Here is a 20,192-nt window from a genome sequence, read left to right as displayed (position 1 = left end):
AGTTGAGGACACCCCCCTGTTCCAATGCCAAGCTTTTGTTGCATTAAAAATGAGAAACTGTTTCTTATCATTAATATGACCGACAATACTCTCTTCAAATATCACAATAAACAAACAAGAAGTCAACAATGGTGATATGTTATATTGTTACGAGGGAATGTAGATGTATTTAGAATAAAGAAAGCAAGTTGGGGTAAAAAAGGAAACATGATTTGGCCCAAATAAAGCTTAGCTTTTCCAGTAGACTTTTTCTGACATCATACAGAACGAGACATGGTCCCTTAGAGAGTTTTTTTCACGCCAGAAGATCGGCCAGAAGTAGGTTTAACCACCATTTTCAAAACAGTGAATATAGAAAAGAGCATCGTGAAGACAGAAATGTCAGAAAATAAACTTTTAGAACAGCTAAAAATTCATTGGTCAGCAATCAGGAGTACTTTTAATGAATTTTATTTGTCAGCTAACTCCCACTTGAGTTGTGTTTGCCTGCATTTTCTTAGCAGTTGTTGATTTCTAGTCCCCCTTTTAAAAAATAAAAAAAAACCTACTTCATTATTTTTCCCAGAAGGAGTCTTACAGGCGAAAACACAAAAAAGTTCAGAAATGAATTATCTTGGTCTTATGTTTTTTTTCTACATAATTTGAACAAGGTTGTCTTTTTACAATCCACTCTATTTCAGCATAATTTTCCTTGTGCAACCTTGGAACAACAACAACAGATGATCAAAACAAGATATTTGTTTGCATGAACTTCCAAGCTGCACAATATATACCCTTTTTTTTTTTAAATAAAATATTTTCTTAGCAATTCTGCTAACTTGAGCGCTTCAACATTCAAATTTTGGCTCCTTTGCCATCCCATTACTTGTAAAAATAAGTATATGAGGTAAATCTGTGAATTTAAACTATATTTATGTGTAATATGAGTGAGAAAAAGGAAATTACTTACAGTCGGACCTGGAATTCCAGGTGAACCAGGCAGGCCAACATCCCCCTAAAGGAAATGTTGCAGTTATGTCAGACACACATTGAATATAGAATACTGTTGTGCATAAGGGTAGTGTTATGTTTTTCCACAACAGTACATCATTTTTATGCTTCTGACACTATAACAGCTCACACTGGGAGTTGACTTGAAAGCAGCATGATTTCTAGCCAATAACACAAAGATAATTAGATTACAGGGTTAAATATTATGATGAGAAGAGAACTTCTCAATGAAGTTGATGAACATTTGCCTGCCTCTCTTTTTTTTTAACATTATTTATGGTATGATAATATATGCAAAATAATCCACCTCAACACTACACCAGCAAGCAATGCATAATGAGTTGAATATATTTATTGATTCATTTTTTAAATCATATTTTGGCATAAACAACTTTTGATAGCTCACTGAAGCTGATTCATTATGCTTGCTGTACATCATGTTATTCTTTTATTTTGTAAAACTTGGTATGATGAATAACTTCACTTTTTGATCAGTTTTAACAATTTCGTCATATGCAGTTTCTGGGTATGATGAAAATTAGGCTTTTGTCGAGTCAATGATGATGACGAAGCCTATGTCCGATTATATTTTTATTATTATTATTATTATCATTATTATTATTACTAACTGGAACTCCTAAACTAATTAATAAAGACCTTAATTGGGTGTTTGGACACTTTTTGAACTAGTTCTTGTAGGTATCATTTTTTTATCTTGTCAGATAACTGTATACAAATAGCCTATTGGAAAAGTAAAGATAATTTCTATAAAATACATGGCACTGTTGAATAGTACCTGATATTTAACTTCAAATTGAAAGACTAAAAGTCAAAAAGCCAAGTGCAGAATATCAGAAAAGGGAAGCGACTTGATTTAATTAATAAACCATTTACCACAATAGAAAAAAATCCAAATGGCCAACCTAGAATGTTGCCATGAGTATCTGTCTCATATTTATTACAGAACGGTTATCCAATAATGCACAACAATGAACTGATGCTACCTTTAGTTGTAGGAATTTACTGTCATGTTCTATGAGATGCTTACCTTGGCACCTGGTAGGCCTTCAAGCCCAGGTAATCCCATGAGCCCTGGTTCACCCTGGAAGTAAATAAAAAGACACAATCAGCCTCCTAAAAGTAAGGGGATGAAAACAAACCAACAAAATTTCATTTCATCATTCCTATTACTATTTTGGTGTCAGTGTCTTATGATGAGCTCTTGGAAACTATACTTATTTTATAACTGTCAGTAAGTATTAGGGCGTCAAACACAGACCCAAATGACGTATCTCATAATAAATTGAACTCTACATGACACGAGGCATCACATGGTTCGATCTGTGCTCTCGACATACTCGGTTGGTTATTAATACACGCCTTCAACGCGTCAATACGAAGGTGATCCCGAGGGAACGATGCTTCGACCTCGCGCCATTCTATCGTATGATCTACGACATAAGTTGTCACACTTGATGTGCTGTAGATGAGACGGCCATCGAGTCACTCTCCCATTTAAAAAAAAATCCCAATCAGGCTTAGTTTATACCCTAAAAATAGAGAGCTATTTCCAGCGGCGGGAACAAGAAATGGCCTCCATTGAGCTCATTTTGTTCAAGCTGCCATGAAGAAACTCCATTATGTGGAAAAGAGGGGCAACCGGCTTTGACATAGATGGATTGTGCAGGTAATTGTCACACATGTAGATTGTCACGAGTAAGGGAGCATTGTTAAGGGGGGAGTGGGGGGCGGGAGCCAAGGGGATCAGCTGTGAGACGGATTGAGGCAATTCCACCACAGCACTGGTGCTGCTCACACAATTTATTAAAATGTCAAATTAACATCCTGGTGAAAAATCACAGTGCAACAAAACAATAAAATCTACAATTGGCCCCATGCGAATAAAGAATTCACTGTGATGGCAGGAGCCGAGTTGTTTCCGCGGCTGTGTGGATTGTTTTCAGGCATCAGTAGAAAGAAGGTGGGGGTCATACAGGGAGGCGGGTTTGGGGGACATTTGAAGAGCGTGAAAAGATTCATGGGTTCCCGCTGGCAAAAGCAATGTGTTGCTACTATTTCATATTTTTGGGGAGACGTCATTTGTGTGTGTGCATGCGTTGGAATTTAGCATTCAGAGGCTTTAGAGCGATGTTTCGTAAGCTTTTTTGGAGGTGCCGCACTCTTTTTGCATTGTAAAAAATTCTCAAGGTGCACCACTGGCTGACATTTTTACAATTTGAAACAATGGGCGCCTATGTTGACAATATAAAGTCGACAAAAGTTGAAACTAAACAATTTCCAGGTCACGTTACATAAAGTGAATGTAATCTCAAAACAATCTATGATATAATGTTGGTCATATTTGGATTTTAATCTTGTTATATTAGCATTTTTCTCCCAGAATATTACAATTGATGACTTTTGGCAATATGCTCATTAAAATACATCAATTGATAACCAAATCCCCAACATATATTTCATACAAACATGAAAAAGAAACAAAAAATACTCACTGAAAGTCCTTCATCTCCTTTGGGACCCTTAAAAAAAGAACATATACACTGTTAATATGACCATTGCTCACACAAAAGTAATGTATATGGACTGAAAGTGTTATTTTCTACTGGCCATGACAGTAATATCAATTGAGACTAACTGTATACATCTTACAGCTATAATGTTATGACTACTTGCTTCTAATTAAAAAATATACAACACAAAAGCACGGATTTGCAAATGTAATTTATTTAAAACGTGCAGATCTACTTGTTTGAAATGTTCTATCTGTGTTTGCTACATGAACAAGAACAAAATGTTTTTATCCATGCTGTATAAATCATCCTTTTTGGAACGGATAAATTATCACTTTTCCCTGTTGGTTGCATGTAAATCATCACATTTGCCATGTTGAAACCTTGAGCCACGGCCATGCATAATGATAGTAAAATGTATATCATAATGTTTGCAGCGTCCTTTAATCTGGATTATGGTAACCATGTGCTTATTGCATTTCATTATATTACATGTAAATCATTGGTATACGCCACGTTCTGTTTTCAGTGCACTTAACATAAATCATCCCATTGGTGCCGGCAAATCATCTCATTTGCAATGTAAGAAATTCATGTACATGAACATGTCACTTATTGCATTCAATGTATATTCTTTACTCCCAAGAATGATTTTAGCCATGGAATGAGGCAACACGGAGAAGGCAAACCTAAAGATTCAACAGCGGAGATGTTTATTTTGGTGTTGTGGAGGAATGATCCCTATGGGGCCTTTGATTTGATGTCTCCTCGGGCCTGACGAGCATACAAAGTGCCTGATAAGGAAGAGCGGTGCAAGGGGAATTTCAAAGTGGGCAATTTTGCCTTAGTACTGTGTGGCTGAACTCTGACTTCCATTTGCAAATCGCTGATGTTTTCTGCATCCCGGGGCAGTCCTGAGACTGGAATCCCGACAGCCTTTAACCCACCAAACCACAGCTACCACATCTTTCAACGAATGTGACCGAGTGCGATATGAGAACCTTAGAAGCCCGAGATAACACTGGAGGGCCGGTGTTTCTTTTCTAGAACCAACATGTCTATCAGTTGACGCTGCCTCAGCGTGCACTTTGAAAGAATCACTTCAGGCATAACGATGATTTTACTTACCGGAGCACCGGGAGCCCCGGGGGGTCCTAAAATAGCTCCGCCACTCTGAAAAGACATGATTTTGACTTTATGGCTTTCTATTCCACAATATGGGTCAAACGAATTTTAACCAGAGGCATAGACATTTTGCTGCCAAAATGATCGATGGCATAGCGCCGTGCACTCCACGCATCGGCGGATCACGACCACGCTGAATAAAGGTCTTTACCTGCAGCTTGTAGAGACCGCTCATCCCGTTGCCCTCCACGTAGGGTACCCCCTAAAACACAACCAGCCGTAAATCACATCACATTCCACGTAGTATCCTTTTTTCAACATCAGGTGTTCATATTGCAAGCCCCCCGGCAGTTATTTTCTGCTAAGTCGTTTAAAAGCTACATGTGATTTCAGAATGAAACCTGATGTTTGAGAATAGAATAGAACTACGTAGTACAACTATTGAGACACACTCAAGACTTCTGATGGGGTATTCCAACACAAACATGTTATTTTTGTGCATTTTAGATGATTCAGTGAATGAAAGCCCTTTCAAAAAGAGAAGGAGTTAAGGTACTCATTTAGAGGCAAGTGGATGCCCGTGCCCTTTTCAGGCCACTGAGCCATCCCCTGTCCTCCCACTACACACTTTATGAGCCTACGGAGTGTGTGTGTGTGTGTGTGTGTGTGTGTGTGTGTGTGTGTGTGTGTGTGTGTGTGTGTGTGTGTGAGTGTGTGTGAGTGTGTGTGTAAGGGGGGGAAAGGCAGGTTCAAGGGGACGCCTGATGCATTATAGATTGGCTTTGGAAGCGCTTACTCACTGGCCTTTTAGAGGAAGTGGACATGGTTCAATGCCAGCAAGCAGGTCATCACAATGTCATCATATTTGTACTTGTTTGTCATTTTTCTCTCTTGTCTTGCACTAAATACTGCTAGAATGTTTGAAATAAGAGTGTGACATAACTGTTTTAGGGTTTGTAATATTTTTCTCTTGGTTTATATATATTTTTTGAGTATAGTAGGAGCCAGAAGGGTGCACAATAGCATTTATTTTTTCATTTTACTGCAATTGGATGACTACAGTTTCAGGGTGTTTCCTACCTGGTGCCTGGGAATGCAGGTCTATTAATAATAATCATAAAGTATATTTTCTAAAACTAGATATCTCACCTGGAAAACCACACTATTCTAATGTAAAAAAATGGCAAATTAACACGTTTATCCCATTTCTAATTAGTGCTTTGAATTTGTTTGTTAACTTACTGGTGGTCCTGGAAGGCCTGGTCGACCAGAAGGTCCTTCATTTCCCTGCAATTATCAAACAATAAATAATATTTTGAGAAATCTTGGGTGGAAAATCCCCCCCCCCCCCAAAAAACAAACAAACAAACATTTAACTTTGTATATAGACTGTAGTGTGACTCTGAAATAAAAGAACATACTTTTTCTCCTCTAGATCCTGTTTGTCCCATTGGACCAGGGCGACCCATGAGACCCTGTAAACAAAACCAGAACAGTCAACTTTTTCCAATGGAACACACGTTTTGTCATGAGATTTTCTTGTCATATCTTAATAAACATGAGTGTCTTACTGGCTCCCCGATGCGACCTGTCACTCCAGGAAGTCCCGGAACACCAGGAGGGCCCTGAGAGATTTAAAATAAAATACTTTTGCATTAGAAATTGAACATTTGATTAACAGAAATACTGAGTCTTCCTGAACTCTGCCTCCAAAATACATGTAATTTATTACCACGAGTTCACACCCTACTTTTGAATTCTGATACACGAGCTGTTAATCATTGTTAAAAAATATTGTATCACAGTCTTGCAGAGCAAAAGTTGGCCATGTAACATGAATTTTATTCATTTTTTGTCTATACTAACCGGATTAGAAAAATAAATAAGAGTTTAGAACAACTGAATGCCAACCTTGTGCCATTTTTTGTACTCACTTCATCACCTTTATCTCCGGTTGGACCAGAAAATCCTCGTTCTCCTTTTAGTCCCTGTTAAAAAGCTTATGTCAGAAATCGTGGTTCAAAAGAAACGCTTCACATTATTATCTTACAAAAAAAAAACAGCATTTGGACTTGTATCTTCTAAAACACACGAAAACCAGAATGTAAAAAGGGATCACTATGAAGAAATCACTATTTACTTTTCAGTTTGTGTTGGAAAAAAAAAGAAATTGGCATGTAATGAAACCAATAAAATTGCTCCTGATATGTCAGAATTTATTACTTGGCTGGGAATCATTTAGCTTTAATCACAGCCTTGATGTGCCGTGGCATTAAAGCTATTAAGCTGTAGTATTGGGAGATGGGAGATACCCAAGCCCAGATTTCTTCTACGCTTGTCTGCTTTTAAGGAATTTCATTAACTTGAAGCCCAGATTGTGTACAAACATACAAATAAGGGTAATTCTCTAAACTGTGGGGGTTTGAATGGAATTATGGGAATCAAAATTTCCATGAGTGAGAGAGCAAGAAATTGCTTCCCCGTGTGAATCCAGCGCAGCATCGTATCCATAGCAACCACTTTTGGTGCAAGAACATATCAGACCGTGGAATATGGTTTGCGAAATTTAAAAACGCAGGAAGATCAAAGATCAGAAACGATGAACTATAAAATACATAGTCCCTAAAAATTGTAAAAAAAATGTTTCACTGTAGGCGACATAACAATGAATTGGTAAGTCAATGTAAGAATTTGCTTTAACTGCAGGCTTTGGGATTGAGTATTTTAAGTATTTTAATTGAAATGACATGATTACTGAATCAGTTACAACAGCTGAAAAAAAAGTGAATGTTGACATGTGAATCTAACCTTTATGCCTTCCTTCCCAGGATTCCCCATTGGACCTCTTACACCTGGCTCACCCTGTTTGAAAGACAAACAAAAATTGGAACATAGTATGTACATTAAGACCAGATACAGTTATTCTATTAGGAAAAGGTGAAAAAACATTTATGGTTAGTAACAAACCAATGACAAAGCAACAAAAATATGCCTTTTTTTTTATACATCTCATGATCCATCCATTTTGCAAAAGTACATGATTTACTCCTCAAGATCAAGATACCAAAAAGTTGAAAGATTTTCTTACTGTCCGCCATTTTTGCATTCCCTTAATCATTGATACAAAAAAAAACAATCAACAGCTGATCGTTAATAGTTTTGCTATTCATTTTATCCACAATGTGTAGTAGATATTTTTCCCATATTTTTTTCCCAATAGAGCAGTATGACCTTGATTATTGTTTTTGTACTCACTGCCTATGAAACTTTCCAAAAATTGAAATATATATCAAATAAATACCCCCTCAACTTTTTACTTATCTACTAATGCAAAATATCTTGGGCATGATATCAGATCAGCCTTTTGGGGGGGGGGGGGGGGGGGGGGGGACTGCCACCTCCAAAGCCACAATCAGAAAGATTAGAAGGGCACATGCATTCAGGCAAGCAGTGAGCTACCGACTTCCTGCAAAATGACACTCAAAACTGAGATGGCTTTCAACTGCCACCCTCCAACATGATTGTAATTTTGCTGTCAAATCAACCGAGTTGTCATGGCTCAACAAAACAATGTTAAGTGTCGATCCCCCAGTATTCTTCTGGCTTTAATGCCTATGTGACGTGATAAGGTCATAATTGTTTACATCATCTAACTAATGAGTACCTTTTCTCCCTCCATGCCATCAAGCCCAGGCACTCCGGGGGACCCCTTCTCCCCCCTCTGCCCAGTCAGTCCGGAGGATTTCATTTGGCAAACACTGCAGGCGTTCTACACGGGGAAGAAGCAAAGGGGGACTCAGAAGTGGCGACACGAATAAGATATCATCAAGTCTGAGTTGAACGTTGCATTTTCATCCTTTTAATATGTTACGTCCCAAGGTGCAGGACGAGACCCCCGGCTGACACAAAGTGATCTTTAAATGTCTGCAGAGCAGAAATAATGTGAACCTACCAACAGTGCCTCTCGTTGAGGTGAGTGGTGAACTTTGTCAAACTCATTGGCTGTGACATTTAGGTGAGAATTTTAAATATCACCATCCAGGATCCATTCTCGAAAAAAAAAAGGGCTGCGCCCTCTAATGCAATGCGACATACTATGCTATTACGGGTACCACTACAGTAGGATTTATTTACAATCTGTGAGAAGATGCCATTGTTACTCATTTAAGATCTGGAGATGAAATGATGAAATGAAAAATAATCAATGTTTTTCTTAACAGGGAATCAACAGCAAAATGTTGCGTGGGGGATAGAAATATAATATGTATTTCAGACATCCAGATGGAGGCACTCAAGGGCTTTACATTGCTCTCTCAGCTATTGCAAGCCTAACATTTCATGATGAGCAACACAATGAGTTGATCACATTGACATACAAAAATATCCATTCATTTTTTAAAAGCTATAATCATCATCTATTAGAATGATAAATACCTTAAACAAAGTCCCCATATCTCCAACAATCGGTAGTGCAGTCTAAAAAAAAAAGAACATAAAGCATAAGAACCTTCAGACAAGACCATTTATTATATTACAAAATCATTGACTACAGAGTTAGTATTTGTAACGATGGCTCTGATTGGATAACACAGTTTTTTAAAGCAAGAATTGGAAGAATGACCTATAAATGCTTCATAAATGGTAAAACACCTCTCTAGAACAGGTGTTCAAACTCAGTTTGGCTCACGAGCCACATTCATGCCAAATAGATCTCATGTGTGCCCAAAAAGTTAATTTACTTGCCCACACGTTTGACACCGCTACTCGAATTAATGTTTTATTGTGCATGGTTAGACTGAGAAACTGTTTTGTTGACAACTACTTGATCCTTGCATCTTCATAACATGCTACCGTTTCATTCATTTATTTATTTTTAAATTGCTGCTTACTGACTACAAATATGAAATGGTCAAAAGATTCAAGTTTTTACTATACACAAACAAACATTTTAAAGCAAACATCCTAAACGCTTTGATAAAAGAAGCTGCAGAGATCATTAGACCTACCTTGTTGCAAACCGTAACTAGATAAAAAACATAAACATAAACAGCAGAGGTGGGAAGGTAGCAGGGGGGCTGTCAATTTGTCATAAACACTGACACTACCCTGAAGGTAACATTAGGCTTGAAACAACAAAACCTGACTCCAAATGACCCCCCAACTGGAATGGAAGTGAATTAGAAAATGTACTTTTCACGCTATTAATACTCAAATTGTATTTTGCTTAAACTTACTGGTTCACCAGGAGGTCCAACAGGTCCAGGGGGGCCCGATCTGCCAGGAGGACCCTTTAAATGAGACAAAGAAAGAAGCTAACAATGCTTCCGGGAAGGAAATTAGGCAAACATGCCGCACTGTAATTGTACTTTCACATCACAGTTGGTGGCAATGTGTGAGCTAACAATTTGATTCAGCTCCAGTGAGCTGACAGTCATTTATGTAGGCTTTTATCTGCACACCTGGTAGGGGGTTGATGGGGTGGTGGGAACAACTAACCTCTCTTCCTGGTGCTCCAGCAGGGCCAGGTGAACCTGTGGCTCCACGAAGACCCTGGAAAATATCCATCAGTCTTGATGACTTAGTCAAAAATAGCAGCTTGTAAATGCAGATGTTTAAAAATTCAATATGGAACCAGTGACATTGATTTTTTTTGTTATGGTCATTATATTTGTTTGGGGACATATAAATGAGAGTTCTCCAAATAATTTTTAAGAGCAAAGGTCAACTTATCCATTGATAAGTGTATTTTTGTTACCTTGTACCAGTACACGGTAACCTACTTCATAGTACTAGTCATCCCTGTTAGGCTCCAATACTTCATGTGACATTTCACACTTTTCAAAATCCTTCATTGAATCCGGTCAAATTGTGCGGCAAAAATCTGTCATTAATTTGACTGGCGTGAACGATGACGGTAACATTCAACATCGCACTTTGGGAACATGATTTGAAAGCTAATGCAAAATCCTGGGGCACAAATAACAGGTTTGCTGAAAATATGGCAGCTGCAAGCAGCATTTGATTGCAGGCATGGAGGGCCATTGTGACAAATGATCCTTCTATGTTCTTGCTTCTAAACGCTGAAGCCATTGCCACATCCACAAATGTACCTGTAATCTGCCTCTGTTTTCCCAAAAGGAAACACTAACTTTTTATGCCATTATTCCTGATAAATGCAAACTACTATCATATATTTTTACATTTCATTCCCGATCATGACAAACAGTATGAACCAAATCAAATTATGACAGTTTAAACCCCAAATGTCAACCCTGGAGTTCCATTCCCCAACCATCCAAACTATCCTTCTTCTGTGGCTCCATTGTAGAGACAATATGATGCAGTTCATTCACGTATCATTGAGTTGGAAGTAATCTTGCAAAAATGAATGTTTTTAGCGCATTGAATTACTTTGTGACGAATTGTGCAATACAAATAAATTTGTCTCACTTTCATGTCATGGATTTAGGGGCTATTCCACCAACCTCAATTCCTGGCTTTCCTGGAGGTCCCAAGGGGCCCTGAGAAAACATCACGCAGCTTGTTAACATTGTCTGCCTTCTAGCAGCAGCTATCCAATAAAGCTATTGTGTTAGACACCTTTTGCTCATATTGATTCGGCCTCCAACAATTCTCTATTGAAAAGGAACGGAGAAAGACTCCCTTGCAAGCGGGGAGGCTGAGGTAGAGCGCAAGATATACGATGCACGGCACACAACGAAATGCAGCCGGTAATAATGACCGTTATTTTCAGCGGAAAGTGAATTTACGCAGCGGCGGCTCCTCTTTTACTGGGTATAGATGTGATCTGAAGGTGAATAATGAATAGGGAGAACAATCCAATGCACCATCATACTCACAGGCATGCCTGTGATGCTCTCTCCAGGCTCGCCTTTATCACCGGGCTCTCCAGGCAGTCCTGGGACGCCTCGTTCCCCCTGACAAAAGAACAAGGCAACAGCAGTCAGACAGCTCAATCCGAAGCTGCTGGAGTGCCGCTGCGCTGCATGATCATTAAGTATTTACACTGGACCCGAATGGATTTTCACTTTCATGTTTTTTTGTGTGCCTTTTTTGCCGCTTGACAGGGAGGTAGCACCAATACTTTCAAGACCAATGGCAAACACATGTTCTTTATCTGCTTTTCTTTGAAAGGGAATTCACTGAGAACTACACAATGGGTCTATGGTTGTTTACCTTCCAAATAATTCACTGAAAATATTGAACACATATTAAGTAGGTTCAGCAAATAAAGTCGAAAACAAAATGCTTTGAACAGATGTGCACATGGTGGCATTAAAATGACAGAATGCCCCCTCCCGTGTACAATTTTCAGCCTTGTGGGAAAACATTTGGAGTATGTTGTAGGATTTTTTCTTTTAGTCATTTAAATTAGCATTTTATACTTAGAAAAAGGACTACTGAGGCTACATCTGTCTCATTTAGTGCAACATGGAAAGTGTCTACCTAACTCTGCTAATTGCCTCCCCCCTCAAACATATTTTGACAAATTAAACATGTTTTACTTCAAACAAAAAGCCAAATATGTACAAAAATTGCTGGATAATAGAGAGTTTGTACTTTACCTTGGGACCACGAGAGCCTCTGGACATGTAGCCATCGCCCTACATCACAAGAAGCAAAAAAGAAAGAAAATGTAATGACAGAAGAAGCAAAAACTACAGTGCAAACAGCATGAAGAATACATAAAAACGCAACTTCAACAGTACAAATGCGTAGGTGGGCAAAGAAGAGACTTCTAATATCTTTCATTTACTATACGGCACACACATGGCTTGGTGACTGCGGTTTAACAAGCCTCGCAACGGATGTTGTACATTAGCTTCAAGTTGGTGAATTGGGAATAACAATGCCACTCTTTCCAGGAGAACTACACCATTACATTCAATCATAAAAGTGAGTAAAGAAATGGCAATCTTTCATTTTCACAGACAAAAATCAATGGAGCAAATATTATTTGTAGAGGCCTCCATCATTAAAGATGCCCATTGAGTTCATTTGATCACTTTTATTGTAAATATTTGCAATGGAAGAAAATGTGTGGCGGGTGGAAATCACAGCCTGAGCTAATTCCTTCCCTTACTCCACTGGTTGATGAGCTGGCATCAGTTTGAGTGTCGTTCCCAAGAAAACAAACATAATTGTTTAAATCTATGCAGAACCGTGCAAGAACACATGTTCAATGAACCTCTAATGGACTTTTTAAGATGCATCGGCATGTATATGAAATGCAATGCTTCAAAAACCATCAATGGTTGGAGAAATGATAAGAGGTCATCCAGTCCAAATTCCATCAAATTTCGAAGTGTCTGTGTCGATGGAGAGGTTGGTTGGTTTTGTTTATCTAAACAGCGGAAGCTACATTTAATGAACGTATCAGTTTGTACATTTTTTTTTTAAATGGAATTAAAGATGAATATGAATACACACCACATATCCAGGCTCTCCAGGTTCGCCTTTAGGTCCTGGAGGTCCCCGAAGCACCGTCACTTCTGCCAAGTCTCCCTAAAGAAATTCTTAGTCATCAATCACCCTTCATGAATGCCAGACAGCTTCAAATGTAGAATGCACTATGACCTTTATCGTGAGTTAACATTTTGCCAAAAGGTTGTTTGTGCTTGGCACTTTGTAGAACCCCTCACCGTACCATCAAAAGGTAACATTTTTTTTCTTCTTTATGAAAGTTGCTTTTTACATAATATACAATGTTTTCAGTTCCTGTCTGAATTCATTTGATGTAATCCTTTCATGGAAGTAATCCTACTGATGTTGACAACAGGCTTTCTTTTCCCTAAAAATAAAAAGGACAGCCGAGGAATGTAAATATGGCAAGAAAGATTCAGAAAAATGGAAAATGACAATGTCGGGCAATGTAATAGTGGGTTGAAAACAAAAATAAAATCAAAGTCAATTTATTTTTATATAGAACTTTATATCCAATTCTATTATCAATTGATTCAAAGGAAAAGATGAGAAAGAAAATATTCAAGTAAGTTAAGTGATGCTCATGCAAAAGTAGCTTTCTGCGGTCGTGCAAAGAAACGCTTTGTTATTAATTTTGGCCAAACATTACATTTAATATTGTCTCGACAGCCACATCATTTAATGGCTTTAAATGCATTTTACAGTATTTGCTTTTCCGACAGTTCTCCTCTTGAAATGAATGTTTGTTTTTGTTGTGTCCGCTTGTATGCATACATAAAATGCCCGTCACTAACATTAATTTGCATGAGTGAAGGTGACAAAAGGAGGGCTCTCAATCCAAGAGGATGTAGGAAGCTTAAGCACTTGGAATTAGATTGATTTCCCTGCCCTAGAGTTTGACAGAATGACTCTGGCAGGAAGGAAGTCGCGTGTAAAGTGTCATTTATTTTGACAAGTGACACACCTCATCAAAGCCACACATCAAAGTGCACCGTGTTGCACTTTGTCACTTTACATCAAGTGTTTGGAACAACTCCTCCAACAAACACGGGTTTGTTTAAGAGTGGATTCAAGGACGACAAATAGACAAAAACACATTTCTGGCCTGATTGACAACAGCGTGAATGGCAAGCAAGACAACTCTTGCATGGTTAACTGCTAATAAAGCTTTGTATTCTTTGAGAAAAGAACTTGAACTACCTTTTCTCCTTTTTGGCCATCTTTCCCAGTTGCCCCTGGCGAACCCTGTGAGGATCAGAGGATAAAACAGTATCAGCAGACCTTCATCTCTACAGCCTTTTCCTCCTCCTCCTCACTGCATCATCAGCAGACTGTTGGTTCCAACATAATTTCCCTTTGACAGGATTTATATAAATGTCTTTTTTTTTCCCGCCCTGCTTTTCAAGAAAGACAGACGCTCATTATCAAAGCAGGTGCAGCAAACAGATTGCACTTCTGTTTTTTTGGGCAAAAAAAAGTAGAGTTTCCATTTTTCACTAATTAATTATTAAATTTGCTGACTGACTGCATTGGGAATAAGAGAGAATGATAGAAAGGGAAGTAGAGAAATGTGTGTGTGTGTGCAAAAGAGAGAGAGAGGAATCGTCTCTTTGACATCGTGCTAATCGCAGTTTTCATCAATTGATCTCAGGCTCAGTCTGGCAGACTGCGTTGGGGAAGCAGACGATAAGCCAAGGTGACAGATAAGGCGATGGGCTTTGACATGAAGTCTACTGCAGGTATACTTACAGCTTCTCCCGGGACTCCACTTGGTCCAGATGGGCCTCGCGTGCCCTGACAAAACAATATGTTAAAGCAAAAAGTGATTGTTTTTTTCCCTTCTGTTGTTGTTACTGTTAATGATTGAGTATCCAAGCCAGCAGAAGGCAGAGGCAGGTTGTCTTTAATTGCCTATTTATTCATTCTTTTACGTCGGGATAATGCTAAATATAAAGATCTGTGCTTGTTATTATAATTGAGCTTGAAGACATTTTCCATTTTAAGTCATTTGTTTGTCTTTGCTTTTTAAGATGCAAAAGCACTCAGTGGTATTAAATTAATTTTGCTTAAAGTCCTCAGAATAGCTGATTTACTCTGAGGATTGTGACCCCACTTTGTGGTCCAGTTTCACAATGACCCATCCTGTATTAACTGCGGACCAAAAACAAATAAATGAATAAAGTATTTGAAGGCACTCACCTCAGGACCTTGATCTCCTTTCTGTCCTGGCAACCCAATATTCCCCTGAAACATGATCAGAAAGAAGAGTAAAAAAGTAGAAATACTAAAAAGAAGGTCCACTTTTACCCGGCAATACATTTTATTTGACCTAGCTTCACTTTTACAGCATGAATAAAATAAAGATACCAATGCATGCTTACCCGATCTCCCTTTTCACCCTTCTGCATATTTATATTTCCATCCTTGAAAAGACAAAACACAATATAAAGCAGTTCAAAAATTAATTCATCCCGAACTTGGTTTTAGGTACAAATAGTCAGGGTTTCCTTTTATACTATTACAATGGAGCTGCTTACAGGCACAGAGAACTGCTTTAAACCATGAGCTGTCATCACCTAGACAGAAATAAAGAAAAAAAATGACAAGACAGTCACCTTCAAAGAACCTGCTTCTGATTATTCAATGCATGTAAAATAAGTTAACAGAGCTGTCAGGTACAGTATATATATTTTATAAATACACTCACTGGGTACAAGAGTAATACACAAAGTTTATAAATCCTAAAACAGTTAGTCCACATTGATGATGATGATTACCACAAATTGGTGACAACTTATTATGACAAAATGATATATATGAAGAGAATAATACATTTTATTCCATGACTGTCAAGATTGGCCAAGTCCCATGGAAGTGGAAATTTTTTATATAAAAATCTGCGGTCTGAACATACTCTAATGTGACTTGAATTCCAGTCACTTATTTACATCTCCAGCTGCACAAGCTGCATTCAAAATGGCAGGCTACACAATAATGAACTTTAATTGCACTGTCAAGTGGAAGGAATCAAGTTGTATCGCTAATTAATTAAGCAAGCTTTTAACCAGGGATTGCACAATTCCATTTTGACACATCTTGACTACTAGTTCCTTCGTCATGTTTTCTTCCAACTATACATAAAATTGTGTCAAATCAGTTGCAACTCATTTATTTTGTCGCATGCAGAAAATGGAAGGATGAGCACCAATAAAGAAAATAAAATAGACCAATAAGTATTGAAGCTTCAGGCAATATTATTATATTTTCTCACTATAAAGATTAGAGTAGTGAGAATGTGTAGGTACTGTACAAACTAAAAGGTGTATTCATGGGCATAAATCCATATGAATAACATTGCTGGCATCATATATTACAATGGAATCTGATTTATTATTACAGACTAGAAAAATAGGTGGGAGGAATACTCATAGCGTTAGTTTAATTACATTTTAAGAACATCACCTTTGTGCTCCCTTGCTGAAACTATAGATAAGACATGAGCCCTGTTGAATTGGTAGAGTTTAACACAAATCCTTGCATACCGCATATAATCATGGCACTTTTTGTGCAAGTGATTTTAATCCCAACATTAATTTTACAGCTGATAAAATCAAACCAACGCCTTCTGTCCTCCTGAGTGTCACGTTTCCCACCCATGCATTATGATATAATAAATAGGCCAATGTCCAATGGTTTAAGCGTCATAATTAATGAAGTGAGAGACTACAGAAAGTAAGTGAAAGCAGAAACCCGGGATGAAATGAAAGCTGCTCTTAAATCTTTTACTTGGGCACTTTTGCCATTGCTTAGCAGATTTTTCCTCCTGAATTAAAGTCTTTGTGAAGGTGTAGTTGTATAATATGTGCTTAGGAACTTTTTGAGACAATTAGAGTCTTTAAGAGATGCTTAACCAAGTCATTTTTTAACCATGTGAAGCAATAGGAACCTTATCTAAAATACTAAGGGCCATCTGCACCTATCAAAAGTCAACCTGTTGTCACTTGTCTCATTTTCTAACACAAGACAGCGATCAAGGTCTCAGTGCCTTCTCATCGTCAATTTTTCACCCGAGCGGTGAACTCTAGCGCAGCACGATTTACTCAACTGAGCTGGAAATGGCAGCTTTCGTTAAACGCATTACAAAGCTTCAGTGTAAAGTGAGGCCGGCCGGCAGCTGTAAAAAAGACGACTGTCTCCAAACTCAAAAGCCTATTTTGCCATGCTAAGGCCACCGGGGAGAATGATGCAGTACACGCCGTTAAAAGCGCCGTACCTCCCTGCCACTAATACACAGGCACAAGAAGGTTTATGGAGGGAGGGTAATGATCTGAACCCCCTGCTTCTGCTGTGTAAGGGAAATCGATGCTTAACTGCCAAAATTATCAGGCACAGGAAGGCAGAGTGCACAGACAGAGACTGGTACTAAATGTTCAAACGGCCTCATTTATCAAATGAATAATGTTTTCTTCTCTTGCGTGCACTGCTGAAAATACCTGAAATATTCTGGGAGGCTCACTACACAACATTGAGCATAACACAATGTTTCGGATTCAATTGAGCAGACCATTTTCTCCTTCTTGAAAGGGCCACTTCAGGTAAAAGTGTCCTAAACCAAGGAAGTCATTAAATATTTTTATTCGATTCTTGATTATTCTTGGAAAAAAACACTGAAATGTGCATTTAATTTGAGCTTTTTAAGAGATAGTAAGTCGTCTTTGCTCAGAATGAAAATAACAGTGACCTTTTCCACCAACTGAAAAGTGGTTCCTGCAAAGCAAATAGAATTCTGACGATGTAACAGTCATCGTTTTATCACAAGATCACATGATTCCCTGATGAGAGATCAATGTGTGGAAGCATGAGTCAGCTAATGGCTGCTTGTATTCTGAAATTGACGCAAGAGAGTGAAAATAAAAGAAATACAGAAACCCACCCTGCTTAAAAGGACAAACAACAACAATCTCCCTTTCATTTTTTACCCTCAGACAAGTTAAATTGGCCTTCATGAAGACTGATAATCCCTCTATTTTGGAGCAATCAGTAAATAATGACTCCTACTTGTCCAATGGGAATCTAAAACATGCATTTTCTAAATAACTAAGTAACATAGACCCAAAATTGTCAGTACTCACAGGACCAGGTAGACCTGGTGGACCAGTTTCACCCTAAAAGAAACAAGCAAAACATTGATTAGACACTAGTTTAGTTTCTATTATTCTGGGAAAATCAAACTCTAGTCTATAAACCAATTTCAAAAGTAACAGGTTGTGGATAACCTCACGCTGATACGTCAATGTCTTTTCAAGGAATAACACAGGCGGCACAACAAGATGGAAAATAAAGCGCAAGTGGAGTAATATGAGGCGAGTGCCACCAAAACATTCATCAATGCTCTTCATGTCATGCGCACAGTAGTCCCTGCAGTTATTGTAGCATCCTTAAAGCGCAAACAACCTTTTGTAATGGCTGTGTTGGGACCCCTAACTGTGATGCATTGCAGTTGGGAGCCTGCTTTCTCCCATTTATCATTTATAAGCTATTACTTTCATGCTTGACTACAACCAGACAACACAGCAACAATCTATCTACGCTGTATACAGTCTAGCCGTCACACAAATAACTTAAAATCACCTCGAATTGACTCAGAATTCTTCGAAAATAGGAAAGTGTAAAGGCACTGGAGCACTCTATAAGCTTTTGAAGCATATTTGAACTTGGATCAAATGCAAATAACAAAAGAGGAAGCCACATTTTTTTGAAGAATGATGATGAAAGTACACGAAAGACTAATGGGACATCCAGCAATAGTAAGAGGAACAAGTGTTATATTTCATTTCTATGTTCTTAGCTAAACTAATTTAAAATCTTTTCTATCATCAGTCTGCTAAAAAGACAAAAAAAGCTTTTATAATAGATTGACTACCAAGACGGATTTTTATACATGTATTGCATTTTTATCAAATGCCTCCCAATTTTAAGCATGTATCGACTTCATGAGTACTAGCTGCATTTTACATTTTTTTGGTCTCATTCCCACTGCAGTATTGGTATATTTTGTCAGTATACAACATTATTATGTATACTTAACCACCCAAATAACAAAAATACAGTGGAAAGTGTAGTTTTCAATCCCTTGTATTGGTTTTCCCGATTTAATTCAAGTATGTTTTTTATACTTAGTGTCCTTTTTTGAACTATTTATGCCATGCAATACAAGGCAATGTATGAAAAACTTGACGGCAAATGTATAAAATACAATAATAGATGAAATAAAAACTGTACAAGTGGCCTGTCGCTAGTTTGCGTGCTGTCTTGCAATCCCATGGACAGGGAAAACAAATGCAACAGAGGTGCCAATTTATTAGTCTTTGATGAATGACATTCAGATATCCTCGCCATCCAAAGCGACCAATAATAATTCACGCACTCGCAGGGACAGTGACAGCAGACACAAACAGGGGGGAGTGTGACATATTGGCACTTGACATTGACTCACTTTCTGTCCTTTCATCCCTTCGGCCCCGTCTTCACCCGGCTGACCCTGTGGGAGGAGGCTTTGGTAAATGACTCAATAGCAAAGTAGTGTGGAGAGTGTCGCTGCGGGAAAATACCTACAGAATCGCCTTTTGCCCCTTTTTCTTGCGAGGAACCAGACTCTCCTTTTTCTCCCTGCATGTGAACAAAGCAGATGATTCCCAATGACTGACAAGCAAAAAAAGAAGACACACAAATCTCACTGTGAAAGTTCAGACCAGAAAAGAATCTACCAATAATTTCTTGGCGAGACAAACTGTATTAATTGTAATTATCACATTAAAAATAAACAGAGATAGTGGGAAGTATGAGCCAAGCCCCCCTGTAGCAATGCAGCATTTTGACTAGATTCCATTCCGCCGTCGTCCGTTAGATGGCACTTAATGATTGCTGCTGAGGTGCCCTTGGTGCATTTAAATGGGATTTCTTCCCACCACCTGTGTGGGAAAATGTCAAAGTAAACACCAAGGGTAGCTTCGCGTTGGCCGTGACATACAGGGGATGACAAATAAGATATATTTGTGATAGGAATCTAGACAGAGGAAACTTTGGGGAGACTTGGCAAAA

The 20,192-nt window shown here is 38.3% G+C and overlaps 1 protein-coding gene across 1 annotated transcript in view; it reads right to left on the bottom strand.

Moving 5' to 3' along the window:
- The window catches only part of LOC144205593 (uncharacterized), a 71,267-nt gene that overhangs the window by 9,967 nt on the left and 41,108 nt on the right, over positions 1-20,192 (bottom strand). The window contains exons 17-42 of the mRNA XM_077730082.1: positions 19,707-19,760; positions 19,588-19,632; positions 18,224-18,256; positions 15,629-15,667; positions 15,473-15,514; positions 15,291-15,335; positions 14,841-14,885; positions 14,292-14,336; positions 13,098-13,172; positions 12,233-12,271; positions 11,507-11,584; positions 11,132-11,167; positions 10,143-10,196; positions 9,881-9,934; positions 9,081-9,122; positions 8,311-8,415; positions 7,455-7,508; positions 6,581-6,634; positions 6,218-6,271; positions 6,068-6,121; positions 5,889-5,933; positions 4,858-4,908; positions 4,650-4,694; positions 3,504-3,530; positions 2,039-2,092; positions 950-994 (exon numbers count right to left, since the gene is read on the bottom strand). Coding sequence (XP_077586208.1) covers positions 950-994; positions 2,039-2,092; positions 3,504-3,530; positions 4,650-4,694; positions 4,858-4,908; positions 5,889-5,933; positions 6,068-6,121; positions 6,218-6,271; positions 6,581-6,634; positions 7,455-7,508; positions 8,311-8,415; positions 9,081-9,122; positions 9,881-9,934; positions 10,143-10,196; positions 11,132-11,167; positions 11,507-11,584; positions 12,233-12,271; positions 13,098-13,172; positions 14,292-14,336; positions 14,841-14,885; positions 15,291-15,335; positions 15,473-15,514; positions 15,629-15,667; positions 18,224-18,256; positions 19,588-19,632; positions 19,707-19,760 — 1,314 coding nt within the window. The remainder of the gene's footprint in view (positions 1-949; positions 995-2,038; positions 2,093-3,503; positions 3,531-4,649; positions 4,695-4,857; positions 4,909-5,888; positions 5,934-6,067; positions 6,122-6,217; positions 6,272-6,580; positions 6,635-7,454; positions 7,509-8,310; positions 8,416-9,080; positions 9,123-9,880; positions 9,935-10,142; positions 10,197-11,131; positions 11,168-11,506; positions 11,585-12,232; positions 12,272-13,097; positions 13,173-14,291; positions 14,337-14,840; positions 14,886-15,290; positions 15,336-15,472; positions 15,515-15,628; positions 15,668-18,223; positions 18,257-19,587; positions 19,633-19,706; positions 19,761-20,192) is intronic.

This window comes from Stigmatopora nigra, chromosome 12 (genome assembly GCF_051989575.1).
Source record: "Stigmatopora nigra isolate UIUO_SnigA chromosome 12, RoL_Snig_1.1, whole genome shotgun sequence".
NCBI lineage: Eukaryota > Metazoa > Chordata > Actinopteri > Syngnathiformes > Syngnathidae > Stigmatopora > Stigmatopora nigra.
This window is presented reverse-complemented; position numbering and strand designations above follow the sequence as displayed.